The following is an 18,535-nucleotide window of genomic DNA, read 5'->3' as shown; positions in this document are numbered from 1 at the left end:
TATGCATGGATCTATAAGCCACTGAGTGTATGTGTGTGTGTGTGTGTGTTGTTCTTTAAAAGTCATGTGAAATGTCAAAATTATCAATATCCTTGAACATCCTTGCTATGCTTTGTTTCTCTGGCTGTTTGCATCAGCTGATGGTGGGATATACCCAGATATGTTGTACTGAAGTTTGTTGAGGGTTGTTATTTCTGTCATGAAAAAAATTCTTCCATGAAATGTATGCTTGTTTATGGCTGTTAGATATTATATATATATATATATATAAAAATCTCTGTTCCTGCTCCTACACTTGTTCTTAATATGGCACCTTGTGGTTCACACTGCCAAAAATAAGATGAAAACTGAAGACTATGGACTCTTTTTCTAATTAAATAATTTCCTTGGGTAATTTCTTGGAATACATACTATCTAGAAAGCAGTAGGGTCAAAAGAAGTAGGTATAAGGTTATAAAATAAGTAAAGCTATTAAGTGGATGAATAGTTATGTAATTATCAACAATATGTGTGTCAATTTGAGGTATGAGATATATGTTTTTCCATGCCCTAGCACGTCTCTTGCATTAGCATTATGTTTCCAGTAACACCAAATGTGTACTGAATATTGCTAATAAAATTGTAAACATATCTCAAATGAGAAAGGAGGGGGGTATAATTCATATAAGAATTCATAGGTTTGGGGATATTCTTTCCAATTAAATACTGATTATGCTGTTTTAATTTTCTGAGATACGTGTGTCTCTTAACAAAAAGAAAAGCAGTATGAAGGCCCCTCTTGTGTAAAATTCAGTTCTTTAGGTTATAAGACTTTGTGAAAATCAGTTCTGTTTCAAAATTATTTTATCTTCGTGATTCCTGACACAAAACATAGAATGCAGAACAAATGTGTGTCAGCCAGCCAGCAGCACCAGCCATATTATTTTTTTCTTCAAAGTGTTTTCTGAGATTTGATTTTTTTAATAAAGGGGCAAAAAGCAGCTCTGGAGATGGTTGCCTTTTAAGGCATGGAACTTCTGTCCTTCACTTGGTGTGACAGAATGCAGCTCTGTGTGACTGCACATATCATATTAAGTTCCCTAAAGCTCTGGCTGCCAGTCCTTACTAGCATTGCTGTGCAGTATTTTACATTAAAATGTTTTTGGACAGAATGTTGGCAAAGTTCAGAAGAATATTTTATCTTCTGAAGTGCTTGGATATGTTACAATAAAGCTGAATGACTAGCAATAAATGGATTGTTCAGCACTGAGTAGCTGCTTTATGGTTGAAATCCTACTGTGTTCAGCCACCAGGATTTAACTGCATTGCCTCTGGTTCTTTCTGGACTATCTCCAGATTATCCAAGCTAGGTACTGTGGCACCAGCTCCAGATGAGCTGTCTGAATTGATTGTTGGCCAGTGTGGATTCTATTTCTCACTGGCCAAAATACAGGAGGCTAAACACTGAAATTGTATCACTGAGAGCTTCACTTTGGCTAATATTGCCTGTCATCTTTCTTTGAATTTGTAAACAAGAATTTTTTTAAAATTAACAAATACTGAGGTAGAATAATTGCAGGTAGTAGACTGATATTCCTACAACCCACAGAGAAATGGTACAGATCTTAGCTTGGCTAGCAATTTCTTTTGAGAATTCTCAGTGCTGGTGCAGACTTACTTCAGATACAGAACTTGAAGACTGAAGTTTAATGTGTGAGTTTGGTTATGCTCTTTCTGCTACCTAGCTCAGGAATGTGACCTTATTGTCATTTATCTATGGGTGCAACCCTCTGACAGAATTTCTAGGCAGTTCTCTGAAGGTACCAAGTGAAACATGTTCTTTGTGTTGCTTAGCTCTATCACACTTGCTCTAATGATGGAAAATGTAAAAGAACACCTGTACTTGTGGTAATTCAGAATGGTTTGTTAAAGACATGAACTTCAGCTTTTATTTAGCATAAATCCATTCTAGTGCAAAAGACAGTATTTTTAATTCTGAAGTAGGATGGTTATAAGGGCCAGAATGAGCCAATGAATCAGACTTTCCCAGTTAAAAGTGAAGATTATCTGTGTTCTGTGGAATGAATGCACTAAGTTCCTGGAATTTTGCCTCCACTTTGGTGGCAGAGCTTTTCGTTTTTATGTCCTTTGACTTGCCCTTCAGTGTTCAGTATCTATCAAAGCTACATTTGAGGTTATACTTAGGTTCTATTTATTCTTCAGCCCACTTTTTCTGCTTTATGCTACCATTTCAAAACAGATTGGAAGAGCCTGATTAATTTTTATGTTTTCTAAGAGCTGATAATTGGAAAATCTTATTTGTTGTTTTTTTTTCACCTCTTCTTGCAGCTTTCCACTTTTGGCCAGTTTCTTGCATGACGTTGCTGTTGTTTGCTGTTCTTTTAGTTAAGTCTAAAGCTCTTTTGTAAAGTTTTCCCCCTTCAGTGTGGTAAACAAAATTACAAACTGCTCCAGCCCTTTGCATATTTTAATTCCAGGTTTTCTGGTTCTTTAAACCATCTGAACTAAAACTCTAGCTTACGATCTTTGTACAGATTTGTCTTTAAAATCAAAAACCTTAAAGAATTGGTTTGGTTCTTTTGATTTGTCTGAATACTTAATTGCTTGTCCAATATTGTTCTTAAAACTTCTGTGATGCCCTTGTTATTGATCAAAACTGAAGCGCTGCGAGGTCTTGCTTCTTGTTTCAGTTATTGGTTGATAAGGAATCATCACTTTCAGAACCCAGGGTCAGCCTTTGCTTAGCAGCTGTTGATCCTCTCACCTGTATATGGAAGTTAATCTATATATTTCTCAACTCCTTCAGGAATCTCTACTTAATCTCTACATCTATGTCCAAACTCATCTGTGTGTTTGCAACAGGCAGGCATTCTAGAGTGGAGCTTGTCATAGAGCACTTAACAATCTTTGTTGAAAAACGACTCTTTTTAAAGTGTAACCAGAAAAGAGCCGGAAGAAGAGAAAGGACAATGACAATTTTTTTTTGTTTTGCAAGGGTCAGAATGACAAGGATTTGCCAAGATACTTGAGTATTAGCCATTTAAATTACATAAACACATCAGGAATTTTGGCTTTCTGAAACTTTGTAAACAACACTCTTAATAAAATATTTTATTATAGTCTCAGAGGAAAGCATAGCATTTTTTCATTATCAAAGTCCATTACTTCAGTATTACCTTGAAGTCTGGCAGGACTGTAGCACAAACTGGTTGAAGGAAAGAGAAAACAAATTTAATTATGACATGGGAGAAGACATTTTAAGGAGCAATATCTATATATAATGAATGAACAACAGAGGAGACTGGAGAACTTTCTGCTCTTTCTTAACTGTGTATATGTAGTTTAGGGGAAAAAATGGCTTTTGGAAGTATTAATCTTATCCTGTGTATGTGTTTGATTGTAGAAATTACTGCACAATCAGACGCCAGTGAAATTCGACAGGACTGGAAACCAACATTCCTTAGTAATGAAGAATTCACACAGTTAATGTTAGAGGTATATTATTTCTGGTTTTCTGGGAGTAGAATAATTCCTCACCAGGAGTCATTCCATTCTGAAATTTTGCAGTTTGATGACATACCTTTTTATTCTCATATTTGGGTTGTAACTATATGTTTTCCTGAAGATAAATCATCAAAAATCCTATGTATTCAGAGTTTCAGAATTTTGTTTCAGAAAAGCAGATTTTCTTTGAACTACATTTTCAATTAAATAAATATAGTAACAGAGCAAGTCCGTAAATGAAGGTGTTTACTGTCCAAGTGGATATTTTAAATTATCAGCAGAAGGAAGGTACTAGAGAAAGAATTATTGTGCATAAGTTAACAATCCTAATTATGAAAACATAACATATCCATGTAACTTGTGAGCAATAAGTAAGTGTTTTAATATCTTTATTTGCTATGCTTTCAAAAAACTTGTATGAGAGTATTATTTTGAAGATTACGTGATTAGTTGCAAAACTACAGAAAGAAACTTTAAGTATAAGCTATTTTTTCATTAAAAATGAACATAAGTCATATCTTGTTAGTGAAACAATTTTTAGTAATAGTTAAATGAAAAATAGTACAAATTAACAAAAACTTTTTTATCTTCATTCCATAGTTAAACCTTTGCTTTGATGCACAGATACAAAAAAAATCTGGGTTTTGGTATTCAAAAAATTTTTTAAAAAATCCTCTGATATAAGAGGCTTTTACAAAGGTGTGAGCTTTAAAATTTTATTTAGAAATACAGTTGTCATGCTTCTGTTGGTAGTTTTCAACTGAAACGTGTTGTATTCAGAGGAAAGAAATTTGACTTCAGTAGAAGATAGGGCAGTCAGAACTGTATCTCACAACTTCGCAATAAAATCTCACTACATTTGAGATTGGGAATATTGAGATTTTTAAATACTAAAATTCATTGACTTTGCCAGCTGTTTTACTTGTTCTTCTCATAGTTTTCCCACATCTTCTTGCTTTTGTCTCTAGCTCATTTTTATGAGCTTTCTGATGTCTAAAATGGTGATGGAATTAAAAATAACAGGCAGGCAGAGTGGGAGTTGGGGAAAACAGTGGCTGTCTATATATGTACTTGCTTCTGAAACCACAGATTATTTAACAACAGAACTGTATGGAAATTGTAATGCTTTTAGTGTAAAAATAAGATTAAGGATTTTCAATAGGGAAAGACATTCCCATTTCTGTAATAAACTAAAGTAAAAATGGTCTGTATTATTTTCTGTATTGAATATAGCTTAAATTTTTTAGTATGCTCTGCTTCTTTTTTATTTAACTGCCCATTATGTTTAATTTCAGGCTCTTGATGGTTTTTTTTTAGCAATTATGACAGATGGAAATATAATATATGTGTCTGAAAGTGTAACTCCCTTACTTGAACATTTGCCAGTAAGTAACAAATTGCTTTCAGTAACATGTCAGTTTGTCTGTGGTTGATTGGTGTTCTGAGTACTAATTAATTGTTGGCCTTTTTGGCATTCTAGGACAGATGTATGCTATGTTTTAATGTTTCTGATTTTTGCTTCAGCACAACTGCTTCCTACTGGTCTGTCTTATATATTAAACATTTCCTTTGGAAATGCAGAATGCAGTCAGCACACTGTTAGAAAGGATTATGAAGTGCCTGGCATCAATTTCAGTGTAACAGTTGATTGCAGGAGGCCCTTTAGAGTTCTCAGCCTCTACATGAGTCAGAAGAGTATTACAAAAGATCTTAATAATTGAATTTTTTTTACCTGCTTTTTACTTCTTTCTTGACAAAGCTCTCTGATAAATACATTGCTGCTGGTTCTGCTTTTTGAGTTCATTATATATTTGTGGGTTTATCGTATTCACTTATCTTTAATCTGGGTGACATTGCTCACTGGTACATGTAACATTCTAGTTTTTAAAGTTTTGAATAATGTTACTCTGAAGTGAGGCAAATTAATCAGTGAGAGCAATTGATGAATTAAATTGAGTGCTTTCCTAGAAGAGAAGGACAAATTCTCTTTAAAAGCGAGTTGTCTTACTGTGGTAAGAGACAAAATAAATTCTCTTAAGGTATGTGTGATAACAATGTGAGAATTTTTAAAAATATGCAGGTAATTGTGATTTTTATTTTTTCTTTTAGTAGAATTTGCCAGCTTCTCAGATGCCAGGTTCTTGTTTCTGGCTTTTAGATGTGATTTATGAATTCTAAACAGACATTTTATGATTCCTCTTTTTTGAATACTTAACCAAATGCATTTATGTATATAATAGTTGTTCCGTTTTGCTGCATCCATCTCTGCTGTTCGCAGTTTTGTGTCCATAGCTGTGGAACTGATTATAAAATATGGTAACTGGCAACTCATCCTCACCCAGCAGCTCACTCATCACCCCTGAGTGGGATGGGGGAGGCAACTGGAAGGGGAAAAGTGAGAAAACTCATGGGTTGAGATAAAGACAGTTTAATAGGTAAAGCAAAAGCCAAGTATGCGAGTGAATCAAAGCAAGGAATTCATTTACCACCCTCTGTGCGGCAGGCATATCAGAGTGAGGTTTTTTCTTGGAAATTACTAATATGTATTCCAGCAGGTGGCTTTGTTGAGTCAGTAATGAACTGTGGAATTGTTTTGCATTAAAATAGTAGGCTTTGTGGCATTGTACATCTTGAATTACTAAATCTTACTAAATCTTTTCCTTTCAGTCTGATCTTGTGGATCAGAGTGTATTTAATTTTATCCCAGAGGGGGAACATTCAGAAATTTATAAAATATTGTCTTCTCATCTGCTGGAAAGTGATTCCTTGACACCGGAATACTTAAAATGTAAGTAGTTATTTTGGGCTAACCCTCTAGGCAGCTCAGCCCTGCACAGCCACTCACTCACTCCTCTCAGTTGGATGGGCAAAGAATCAGAAGAGTAAAAGTGAGCAAACTTTTGTGTTGTGATAAAGGCAGATTGAAGGTGAAGTCAAAAGCTGTCTTCACAAGCAAAGCAAACTAAAGAATTCGTTTGCTCTGTCTGGTCAGTAGGCAGTTGCTCAGCCATCTCTAGGAAAGCAGGGCTGTGTGTGATAATTACTTGGGAAGACAAATGCTATAAACCCATGTCTCCCCCTTCTTCCTTTCCCCAGCTTTTATTGCTCAGCACAGTGCCATACAGTATGGAATATCCCTTAGTTCAGCTCTCCCTGCTGTGTCCCCTCCCAGCTGCTGGTGCATCCCCAGCCTCCCCAGTGCAGCAAAGGGAGATGCAGAGAAGGCCTTTGCGCTGTGGAAGTGCTGCTGAGCAGTAATGGACACATCCCTGTCTTTGCAGCACTGTTCTAGTCAAAATCCAAACATAGCAACATGTGAGCTGCTATGGAGAAAATTAACCCTATCCCAGATAAAACCAGTACAGTGGTTGTGTTAAAACTATCTACTTGGAATTATACAGGATCAGTTGTTCCAGTGTTATTTAAGCAAACACATATTCTTCAGCTCTGAAGAACAGAAGTATTACTTTGTGTCACCCCTGCTCTAGAGTAGAATTTTCAAAGTTATGTTGCCTTTCAGTCTGTAAGTTTCCTGGGTGTCAGAAATGTTCATATTGTTTATAGAGCTTCTATTTAGACAGTTTAGCAGTTGGCAATTATAAATACATAGCAGCCTTTTGGAGTTTGGGAGCATGTGCTTTAATGAACTTAAATTCAGGGCATTTTCTTTAATACAGCTCTAGTTCTCAGTGGTTTTCATGTCACTAATATTCAAGCCCTTTGTGCACAAAATGTAAAGGAGTTCTTAGGTTAGTTACTGTCATGCTGGTTAAAAGCAGATACTGTTGATGCCTTATGATTTTACCCTTTATATTTTTCAAATCCTGTACTGCACTAGTGCATAACTCTAAACTTCATATAAAGTGTTAGTTAAATGTCTTCACATTTTGGTCAGACAAAACAATCTCTCTAGGCCTGAGGTTCAAGGACACCCTACAGCCTCAGGTCCCGAAAATTGTAAAGAAAAGTGAATTGTGGGGGAGGAAGGGAGCAAACTGGGGGTATATGACTTTATTACCTGGAGCTGTAATTGGAGGATTAACCCCAATTGTAAATTGTATGTAAATGGACCAAATGTATATCTGTCTGAAAAACTCATGACTGTCGTCTGTCTTGGGTGTATCCTCTGGAAGGCTTCTGACTGCCCAAGGTGTGCCTGTTTTAATATACCCACTTTATTCTCTTAATCTTGTCTGGCCTCTGTTCTAGGTAGCCACTGCAAGGCATCACTGTAGCCAGCTGTAATCACTACACTTACAGTTCCTCAATTGTATTCAGTTTAATTATTCCTACTTTCCATTTCATGTTGCATGTGTAGCATCAAGCATACAGCCTATTACTTTGTTTTGTTTTGTTTTTTTTCTAGCAAAAAATCAGCTAGAATTCTGTTGCCATATGCTGCGAGGAACAATAGATCCAAAAGAGCAACCTACATATGAATATGTAAAATTTATAGGAAATTTCAAGTGTTTGAATCATGGTAAGTAATTTCAGCCGTGTTGGAATGGAATACGTAGGCAGCTCCACAGCTAAACTGACTTGGGACTATGGTGCAAAATATAGGTGAACTAAAATCAGGCTTTCAAAAGAAGATCTTAAAGCAGTTTTGTCACTTCTATATTGGTGTAATGGAAAAGAAGAAAAACTGCCTATCATGTATTACAGGTCTGTGTATTTGAATGCAAAATGTAGCAATGGTGCTTAATGATTTAAATTAAAGAAAACTAGTGTTCTGTAAAGCATTGTTTAAAAGAATGGAAGAGAAATTTAAGCAAATGCTTTAACATAGAGTCTGAATTTAGTTCAGCATAAGCCATATTTAAGCAGGTGACTAACTTGAAGATTAGTGGTACTGAGTACCTGCACAGGCAACTGGGAAGGAAAACGTAGGTTTTCCCCCCCATTTCAGTTCTGTGCTTCACTTGACAGGAATTACCACTCAGATGAGTGGGTGGGCTGTACAGTTTTTTGCATTGAGTTCCTACTCCCTTCCATTGAAATTATTTTTATTAGCTATGTATAATCTTTCTCTGTACTGCATCTCTAATCTGTTTGGCCAGGTTGTGCTATTTACTTGAGAAGCCGGTTTATTTGTCCAAGTGGGTTCTGCAATGTAATCAGTAGTAGATTCTTAGAAAGCTCACCCAGAAATATTATGAAAACCAGTATGTTGTAAATAAATCTGTGGGGTTTTTTATCTGATACCAGTGTTTCTCTCACAAAATGAGAAGACGTTTAGTCTTAATGCAAATGCAGTTGTGTAATGCTATAGGAGAGACAGGAAACAGTCCTGAAAAGGCCAAATACTATGGTAGTCTTGGAATGAGGAGTTGGGAAACTGCAGACCTATTGGTTGCGATTCAATATTTGGAAATACTTTGGAACAAATAATTAAACTATGTATGAGTTTCAGGAAGCTAGCAGGGAATTGAATGGCAGTCACTGTGGATTTTTCAGATAGAAATAGCATCAAATCAGTTCAGCTTCCTCTACCAAAGGGTAACACACTGTGTGGATAAGAGGATAAAGCACAAACAAATGATGGACTTTTAAAATATGTTTTTGTTATCATATTCTCTTCTCACAAACATGTAAGGGAAGCACATGTTAATTGAAATTGCTGGAGGGTAGCTGCAGAAACTGATTGGAAAGGTTACCAGTGTTCACCATCAAAGTGCAATTTTAGTTGACAACTTCTGGATTTGATCAGTATTTTCATTAATATTATTAAAATGGAACATCGATTGCAGTTATGAAATAATCCACCAAAAACAACAGAAGAATTCATCCCCAAATTTAGAAAATAAATTAATTTGGGCTAAAAACCCAGAAAAATTGACTAAGAAAAAATGCAAGTTACTACATTTAGGAATATCAAACTATATGAACAGGGATGGTTGCAGCCAGCCACATAGCAGTCCTTTAAGAAAAGGAGTTACTGTGGAATGTAAGCTGAACAAGATCACATCACCGTGACCAGCCACCAAGCTGAGAAAATGCAAAAGCCTTTCTAAGATATAGTCTAAATAACATTAAATAATCCCACTGCACACTGAGCTCAAGGCAAGATAAACTCTGAAGAACAAAGGACTAAGGCTAAGGTAAAAAGAAAAGAAACTGTCCATTTTCTTTCTGATGGAAAGAGCAAGGAGCTGTAAGATGAAACTGCATGAAGAAGTAGGAGTTCCAATCTAGAGCTGAATTAAAGCAAATCGGGCTTTGAAAAGCCTCAAAGTGCTTTGAAATCACCATCTCTAGACCTTAGTAAATACAAACTAAATTGGTAACTGCTGGAAATGAAAGATAAGAATACTCTGTTTCGAGGTCTAGCCCATCCTTTGCCTCCTTTTGATTCCATCTCTATGATTCAATAAGTGGAATTTGTTCCCAGCTCAGTATCCTGATTCTTTCACTCCCATAATTGTGCCTTTGATTCTTCTGTTACTCAGTATATCATCAGCATTTGTTGCTTAAATGTGATGGAAAGTCAAGAAAATAAATACTTACCTCAGAGTTCAAAAGAAAAAAATTAGCCAAAATATAAAGATATTTTTAAGAAAGTGTAATCCAGTTATTTTTACCAGTTAGCAAGGATTAGAACTGTTACTAGTTCCTTGAAAATGCTTTGTCAGCAATAATATCATATTAGCGGTAGTTTTAGTTCTTTGGGAAAGTTACTTGTTGGCCATGTTCCCATTACTGCTATGTAACTACTCCTACTACTGTGGTGCTATTCCTGTGCATCTAAGTGTCGATATGGAGCATTTTTCTGAATGCCTGTTAAGTTACAAGCAAACCACAGATAAATATTGGGCCACTTACCTTCTGATATTACTGTAATTTCCCTCCATACTTATATTGTCATGTGTGTTGTCATCTCTGTCTTCCCTCAGTTCCCAACTCCGCGCACAATGGTTTTGAAGGAACTATTCAGAGATCACACCGGCCTTCATATGAAGAGAAAGTTTGCTTTGTAGCCACAGTTAGATTAGCTACACCTCAATTTATCAAGGTAGGTACAAATGAAATCACTTTTATATCATTCTTAAATAGACTTTGAATGGGAGAACTTCAGAGAGAATGCACACAACATTAAAAATACTAATGAAAACCATAAGGAATTCTACTATATGGAACTGAAATTGTCTGTTTCTTACTTCAAATAGACTCTTACAAAGTTTTATGCAAAGTATCAAACAAAGTTGTGGTGAACACTAATTTTAAATAGTAGCATAAAAGAGAAATATGCAAGAAATAAGTCCACAGGAATATAATTTAGCAAGATGAATTAAACAGTATGAAAGATTACACTTCAAGAAATGATTGATTTTAGTTGAAACTTGGGTATGAATTTTTTGTTGCTGGTGGTCTTTCTGCAGTTTGACACAAATCAATCTCAGAGGGCTTAATGAAAGCTTTTCATTTCTTCATTCCTTGTCAGTAATGAGGAGTTGGGTTTGAGGTAATAGAAATCTTTTGTTTCAGTGCAGTTATTCAGCAAGTCAGTGCTTTAAACCTAACATGTTGCTTAGCTGCTAATGTACAGTGTGAAGGTGCCTTTCCAAGTTTAGAATTGAATGGATATGATACTTGTATTTCAGTAAGTATAATCCTGCTTCTCTCCAAAACCAGTTGAAATAAATACTCAGGATACAGTACAGTATAGTCTGTGACTGTGATTCCGATGGTATTTTTCATACAAATACATGAATCAAGGTTCAGGATAGTCTGCTATCTAATGTTTGTTTTTGCAATTCGGCTGTAAGGTAATGCCATGAAATGTATGTGGCTTGATGTTGAACTACTGTCTGTAGTACAAGAACTCTTAACATTTAAACATTCTGCCTCTTAAGTTTAAAGCACTGATGTCTTAAGCTGAAGACTGTTGGTGGTAGCTTCTGAAGACATGGTTTATATACTTTGCACTTCAAAAGCATAGTAGGGATCCTGTGGAGAAATCATATAAATTTCTACAGTTCTGTTGGGTTGAATAGGGATTTTGTCTCTCCAGAGTCTATGCCGGAGAAAGTTTATTCTTTCTGAAGCTATGGAAATCTTTCATGTGACACTTTTCTTCCCATGCCGGTCTAAAAATTATTCTTCCTGTTATGCCTGCAGTTGGTAGAGATGTTATATGTGGGATTTTTGCTTAATGAAATAATTGTGAAAAAAAATTTGCACATTTGGACATTTACAATTGCTTTTGTCTTTTAAAGTCTGACAGTTCATAGTAAAACTTCTATGTTTCCTACTTCTGGAAGCTGAGGAACATCCATTTATCTTCAAGTGTCTCAGCCTCCTGCAGGCTAAAGCCTTACAGATTATACTCTGGCCAAAGCTCCATTCCTGTACTTGAATCTCTGAGCCTTTAATGCCCAAGGAAGCTTCCGTGTTACAAATTTTTTAAGATCCTCTGGAGACTTTCAACTGATGCTGTTTATTTGGGAAATCTTTTGAAGAAGACTTACATTAAAGACTTGATACCTTCTGTTATTATTGAGGCTAGCATTGACTAGACTTTAGCAAATTAGTGTATGTCAGGAATTTTAAAATCCCTGTAACTTCACTAACAAATGTGTGATGCAGCCAGTAAAGAGATGTGTGTTTCAGTACTCACATTATTTAAGGTAGAACATTCCTGCTCATCTGTCACTTATTCTCTTTCTTTCAGTTGGCATATGGTTCCAGATTTTTTTTCCCCAAATGTAATTTCTCAGCATATGCAATGCTTTTTGCACCTTTAAAGTTTACGCTTTTATTTTATGCATATGACTCTACCACTTCTGCAACAAGACATCTCACAAATTTTCTCCCTAGTGAAGTCATTTGGTTGTACACATTCTTTAAAACGTTTGTCTTGCATTTTGGCTAGTTGATGATTGCATCCTTTCAAGAAGGCAGGATTAATCCAGCCAAAAGGATTTTACCAGAATACTTTTTGTTACAAATGAAAGTCCTTTCTTTTCTAGATGCCTTGTTGACAACTTCAACAAGACGCCTTGTTGAACAAGCTGGCTTCTGCCCAGGGGTATTTTACAGTGGAATATCTGCAAATCATTAATATAAATGCATTGAGTAATTGGATACTAACCTGCTGCCATTTCCTCTCTAACCATTATGTTTTTACTGTGGTTTTACTGCTTGCACTTCACTTTTGTTTTGACTTGTGCCAAAATATTTAGATCAAAAGAAGCAACAAATCAAAAGTATATCTCAAGGATATACTCTTGCTCTGTCATTTCTCTTACTTTGAGTGGTGCTTTATTAAATGCTGTAATTTTAGAAAAGTAGATGAGCTTTGGGTTCTAGGGGTAGTTTCAGGTTTGAAGCTTAAGTCTTGCTGACTGGAGTTCACATCAACAGTAATAAATTTGTGCCCAGAGTTGTTTAGTTCATTGCCTTCATCTAATACATCCATTGTTCCATCATTTTCTAAGTCATTGTCTTTAGATCTTACGGTGATGAATGTGAGGAAAAAACATTGCCTAGGTATGGTCACTTTTTCCTTTTATAGAAAGAAAACACAGATCTATTTAAAAAACTGCAAAGTATGCAATTAACCTCTTTGGATTATAACCTGAAAGAATGAAAAGAAAGGTGGTCCCTGTGTTGGTCTTCTACTGTATTTTTCTGCAGGACTACTTTAGTTACAGATGTTTGCAGGGCAGCAGTGTGCTCATCTGTCCACACTTGTTACGATTATTCTGCCAGTGTAGCAGCAGCTTCCACATAGCAGTCTTTAGGAAACTCTTGTACCTGATCATCAATAGATTCCAGTATGCTCCTGGCACTGGGAATACCATTGCAAGCTCCCACAAATGACAAATGCGTGCAGGTGTTCAAAAAAGAAAGATTTACTTATCTCTTAATTTTAATGTAATTCTTTGAAGGGTGTATTTGTGTGCATGTATTCCATCCATCATCTTCCTTCTTGTAAGGCAGTACTAGAGGACTTTGCAAAAGAATTGGCTGGCTTGGGGTGCGTGGTGTTGTGACTGTCTCTGCATGAGGCACAGCACTCAGTGGGGCATCTTTACGTGTCTCGAAGGGGACAGTAGAAGCTGGCTGACAGGCTCTGAATACATTTGAGTGGAATACATTTAGAATTATGTGCAGAACACCTTAAGGGTCTGTTGTAATGGAAGTACAGCCATTCTTTTACTTTTCATGAATTCCAAACATAAGAATAGTGTGTTATTTGTAGTACATGTCTGTGCACTCAAAGAGATTTAGAGTACTTTGTGTTCACTAAAGGGAAGAATCATATTCCTAAACTCAAGAGTAATGTGACCATCTTACTAGTGTTGGGTTTTACCCATTATAAACACAGACTGTAATCAGACTGGTGGGAATGTTTCATCTCTTCTTTTGTGTGTTACATTTTAAAAGCATAACTGCAGGAACTGTGGGTTTCTGCTTTACTGTGATTGTAGATACTGCATTTGAGTTTAATCTCATGACATGGTTAGTCCATTTAAATCAACCAAGCATCCGCTTGGCGCAGTTGAGATTAGATTCAGATTAGATTCTACCTCAGTACTGTGCGTCTAAACAAGCAAAACCAATGAAGCTGTCTAAAAATAACATTATAACTATTGTGGAATTATCTACTAACTTTAGGTATGTCTGAATTTTGAAAGAGTTTAGGTACTAGAATAGAGCAGTCTTAAGAGATTTTTTTTTTTCCCTTTTTAGGAAATGTGCACTGTTGAAGAACCCAACGAAGAGTTCACATCTAGACACAGCTTAGAATGGAAGTTCCTATTCTTGGATCACAGGTGCAGTTCCCTCTGTGTAGTAGCAATAGAGCTGAATCACAGTGGTGTCTGTAATATTAGGAGTTCACTAATCTGCATTAACTAGCTTGTGTTGGGTTTATTTTTTTAATAGCATTAAATGGCTTGTGTTGGGTTTAATTTTTTAATTTTCTTTGGAGCATATACTGTAAACAAGAAAGCTTATATAATTAATTCTGATTTGTTTGAGATTCCTTCATGTGTGTGAAAATAAAATGACATTGATTTTTTTATTAATTAGGGCACCTCCGATAATAGGTTATCTTCCATTTGAAGTTTTGGGAACATCAGGCTATGATTATTATCATGTGGATGATCTAGATAATCTGGCAAAATGTCATGAGCATTGTGAGTACAACTAAGTCACTAAAACAAGCAAGTTTGTTAAATTGATCAACTGTTCTGGTGAAATCTTGTGATATTTTGAGTGAAGTGTCTTTACTCCCATTCATTTGACATTATTATACTGCTGTTCTGTATCTTTTTTTCTCTTAATACAGAACTACAAAATAGATTTAAGTTTATCTTAACAATTCTGGGGTTTCATTGTGGTAAATTGGAGTGCACAGCTCTATGACTAAAGCTCTATGACTAATACTTTTCCAGTTCTTCCAATGGCATTTAAAAGGCTTTATAATGTTAACTAAGTACAAAAACTGGTGGAAAATTTTTGAACCTGTTCTTGGTCATTGTCTTCATACTGGATTTAGACATGGGTTTGGGCAATATGAACCTGGGAAATAATATTCTTTTAATGTAATTGGAGTATTTACAACCTGGCAAGACAGTAAACTTTATTCTTCATCTTTATAGTAATGCAATATGGGAAAGGGAAGTCATGTTACTACAGATTCCTCACAAAGGGACAACAATGGATTTGGCTGCAAACTCATTACTATATCACGTATCACCAGTGGAATTCCAGACCAGAGTTTATTGTCTGTACGCACACTGTTGTAAGGTAGGTTATTTTTTAAAGTAATCCTACTGGTATGGGAGCTATCTTGATGGTATTTTGGAGGTAGAGAAATTATAGCAGTGTGAAGAATCACTGGAAAACTTCTTGAGATACTTTATAAGCAATGTGGGTTTGATGAGTTTGGTCTTTCAGGTGTATTTTTTAAATCATCCCATGATATAGTAATCATCTTTGGTTTGTTCTTCTAGTTATGCAGAAGTTAGAGCAGAAAGACGACGAGAACTTGGTATTGAGGAATCTCTCCCAGAGATAACAGCAGATAAAGTGAGTATTTTATATAATTTTATTTTACGTCTTCACATACTAAAAATAATACGCAAGCAAATATACAGCAGCAAAAAGTGTTTTGTCCCATTTGTCCCCAAATAAAGTAGTTATTCCATCTCTAAATAATGTGACTATTGAAAATTATCAGGGGAGTCTAGAAATAGTGTCTAACTCTGCCTATAATACCCTTTTCTTTTCAGGAATTAATGTGCATGTAGTTATAACAGTTATAACACCCATAAGTTTTTATTAAGATCTGATTTTTGCAGCGTTAGATTCCTAAATAAATGGTACTTCCGTTACTGGAAGTACTCATAATCTGAAAAACCAAGGTCAACACACCAAAAAGGAGTTCCCAATAGGAAAGTAGAAGCTGTTTAACTGTGTGGCTCTGTCTAACTTCTTAAAAGTATACAAAATTTATTTTGAATTAAAGTCCTTGGAAGCTCAGTGAGCCTTATCAGCTTGTGGAGATGACCTGACTTGTTTTAGTCTGACAGTTCAGAAATGTTTTCCTTTGGCAGTTTCACAAGTTCCATCTGTCAGTGCTCCTAATGGAACAAACTCATCTTTTCTCAAAGGAATAAGCAGTTCACTCATGACACTGTTGTTCAGAGTGAAATGAGTGCCTGCAGAAGGAGGTCAGCTCAGTGGTCAGTTTGTGGCCTAAGTCTGCATGCATTTCTGTTTCTAGGCTTATATAGCTTTGGTTTTCAAGGATAAAAGCCTCAAATGGAAACAGAGGTTACAGCCATCAAACAGGCCACTACTTCTGCATGGTCACCTGTGTAAAAGGGTTGATTAGAAACAAAAAGGTCTGAGATATTTTCTACAGATATGTGCACTGTGTGCTGGATTAGATGAATAATTGCTGTTTATGTGTGTCTCTTCAGAGTCAGGACTCTGGGTCTGACAATCACATAAACACAGTGAGTCTCAAAGAAGCACTGGAAAGGTTTGATACCAGCCCCACACCTTCTGCTTCCTCCAGGAGTTCAAGAAAATCTTCACATACTGCAGTATCGGATCATTCATGTAAGCACCAATTATTGAAAACAGAAATGCTTTCCTCATGAGGGCTTCCTCTACTTAATTTTATTAAATGAATAACTGGCAGTTAGAAATCATTTTATGAGAAGTGTGCATGAAAATACCCTTTATGATGGTTCAGAGATCTGCAGACTACTCTGAAAAATACTTTTCCTTCTAGAGTACAATATCAGACACTAGTACACCCTATTTCAATCTATCAGATTGCACTGCTGGTTGATAGGGGAAAAAAAAGAGTCCAAGCCTTTACAGTTTTTTTAATTAATTAAAAGCTTTCTGTAATTAGATTATTGCATTACAGAATTGAGATAAAAATTAAGATGTTTCTTTGTTCTAACTCTCAACATTGTCAGCAACACCAACTAAAATGACAGTGGACACTAGCACTCCTCCAAGGCAAGGCTTATCTGGTCATGAAAAGACTGCGCAAAGAAGATCATCTCTGAGCAGTCAGGTAACTTCAGAGAAGAATGTTGTACTTAAACAGAGGAGTTCACCTTTAAAAGCTATTATTAAATCTATATAAGCTTTGTTTTATTGCTTCTAAAAGCATAATTTAAACTTTAAGAGTTTCTATTGGAATACGTATCTTAGAATTGCATCATCGTTTTGCCGCTTTGGTATACTAGATTTTAAAGGAATACAATAATTAAGCATATATGTATTTAGGTTTTGTCATTAGGACTTGAAGGAATGTGAATGAATCTCTGCTTTCATTCACACAGAACTTCTTTCTGTGATTCTGGATTTTTAGTACACACACACAGACATATATATATATGTAAAATTACCAATGTAATGCTCTGTGTGTCCCTATAGAGAACTCATACAAATTTATGACTAAGCATATTAGTGAGTACTTCCATATCCTTTCTGAAATCTTGGTAGTATGAGAAATTGTCATGCCTGTTGTACTTGGTGCTTGTTTTCCTGTTGAGCTAATACATTCACTTCATATACAGAATTCTTATTAAAATATACATTATAATATTAAACACATATTAATATATATATTTCTATTAATATAGAAATATAATACATAATATTTCTAAAAAAAGTTAGTTTAAGAATAAATCAAAGGTGTCAGCTTCCAAACTTGTTGAAATTGAGACTTCTGAAATACTTGTAGTTGTAATTTCTGTTTTATACCTACTGCTTATATATATTTTTAGCAGTAGAAAAATTATGTGTCTATTATGTAGATAATCAATTGCTTTTGTTTTCTTAATTCTCTAATAACTAAGGTTAGATATTTCAGGAAACAATTACTAGTTTCTATTATATGTTCATAAAATGCTGTTTTAAATTTGACTCTTTAAAGAAATACTTCATGTCAAATATGAAGTTCATTCTCTTATGCTTATGGAACAATTTTTTTAATCCTAGTCCTTAAGCTCACAGTCTCTTGGACAACCTGTAACACAACCAGCAATATCTCAGCCTGCAACTTTACAGCTCCAGTCTGGAATGACTCAGGTATGAATCAACTGAATTTATTGTTTATTATTTTTTAAACAGTCTTGTTCTCCTGCAGTAATGGGCTGCCTGTGGCTTGGGTGGACGCACTGTTCACTGAGAGAAAAACAGTTTGGATGGCCAGGCCCAGAGAGTGGTGGTGAATGGAGTTCCCTCCATCTGGCAGCCAGTGGGGTTCCAGAGGGCTCAGTACTAGGGCCAGTCCAGTTTAATATACTTATTGATGATATGGACAAAGGGATTGAGGTCGCCATTAGTGGGTTTGCAGATGACACCCAGTTGGGTGAGACTGTTGATCTGCTGGAGGGCAGGAAGGCTCTGCAGAGGGATCTGGACAGGCTGGATCCATGTGCTAAGAAATTGAGTCCTTTGGTGCCAAATGATTCTCTTGAAATGAGCAAATTCTGTAATTTGACACTTTTGCTTTAATTTTTTCTTCCTGTTATTTGTACAGATATAGTTT

General features: G+C 35.7%; 1 protein-coding gene across 11 annotated transcripts in view; it reads left to right on the top strand.

The window, feature by feature from the left end:
- Window positions 1-18,535, top strand: part of CLOCK (clock circadian regulator) — a 65,143-nt gene that overhangs the window by 34,712 nt on the left and 11,896 nt on the right. For 10 of the 11 annotated variants that reach the window (XR_005955341.1, XM_041464765.1, XM_041468089.1 and 7 more), the window contains 12 exons: window positions 3,404-3,495; window positions 4,800-4,889; window positions 6,172-6,292; window positions 7,871-7,984; window positions 10,398-10,516; window positions 14,200-14,282; window positions 14,542-14,648; window positions 15,114-15,261; window positions 15,468-15,543; window positions 16,440-16,581; window positions 16,950-17,050; window positions 17,983-18,072. Coding sequence is in view for 10 of the 11 variants with exons in the window: in XM_041464765.1 (XP_041320699.1) it covers window positions 3,404-3,495; window positions 4,800-4,889; window positions 6,172-6,292; window positions 7,871-7,984; window positions 10,398-10,516; window positions 14,200-14,282; window positions 14,542-14,648; window positions 15,114-15,261; window positions 15,468-15,543; window positions 16,440-16,581; window positions 16,950-17,050; window positions 17,983-18,072 (1,283 nt within the window). In the remaining variant the exon portion in view is untranslated. Of the gene's footprint in view, window positions 1-3,403; window positions 3,496-4,799; window positions 4,890-6,171; window positions 6,293-7,870; window positions 7,985-10,397; window positions 10,517-14,199; window positions 14,283-14,541; window positions 14,649-15,113; window positions 15,262-15,467; window positions 15,544-16,439; window positions 16,582-16,949; window positions 17,051-17,982; window positions 18,073-18,535 lie in introns of those variants that run through there. The other variant, XM_041471004.1, reaches the window with a different exon arrangement.

The sequence above is a fragment of the Pyrgilauda ruficollis genome, unplaced genomic scaffold (genome assembly GCF_017590135.1).
Source record: "Pyrgilauda ruficollis isolate IOZ18807 unplaced genomic scaffold, ASM1759013v1 scaffold1, whole genome shotgun sequence".
In the NCBI taxonomy this organism is placed as follows: Eukaryota; Metazoa; Chordata; class Aves; order Passeriformes; family Passeridae; genus Pyrgilauda; species Pyrgilauda ruficollis.
This window is presented reverse-complemented; position numbering and strand designations above follow the sequence as displayed.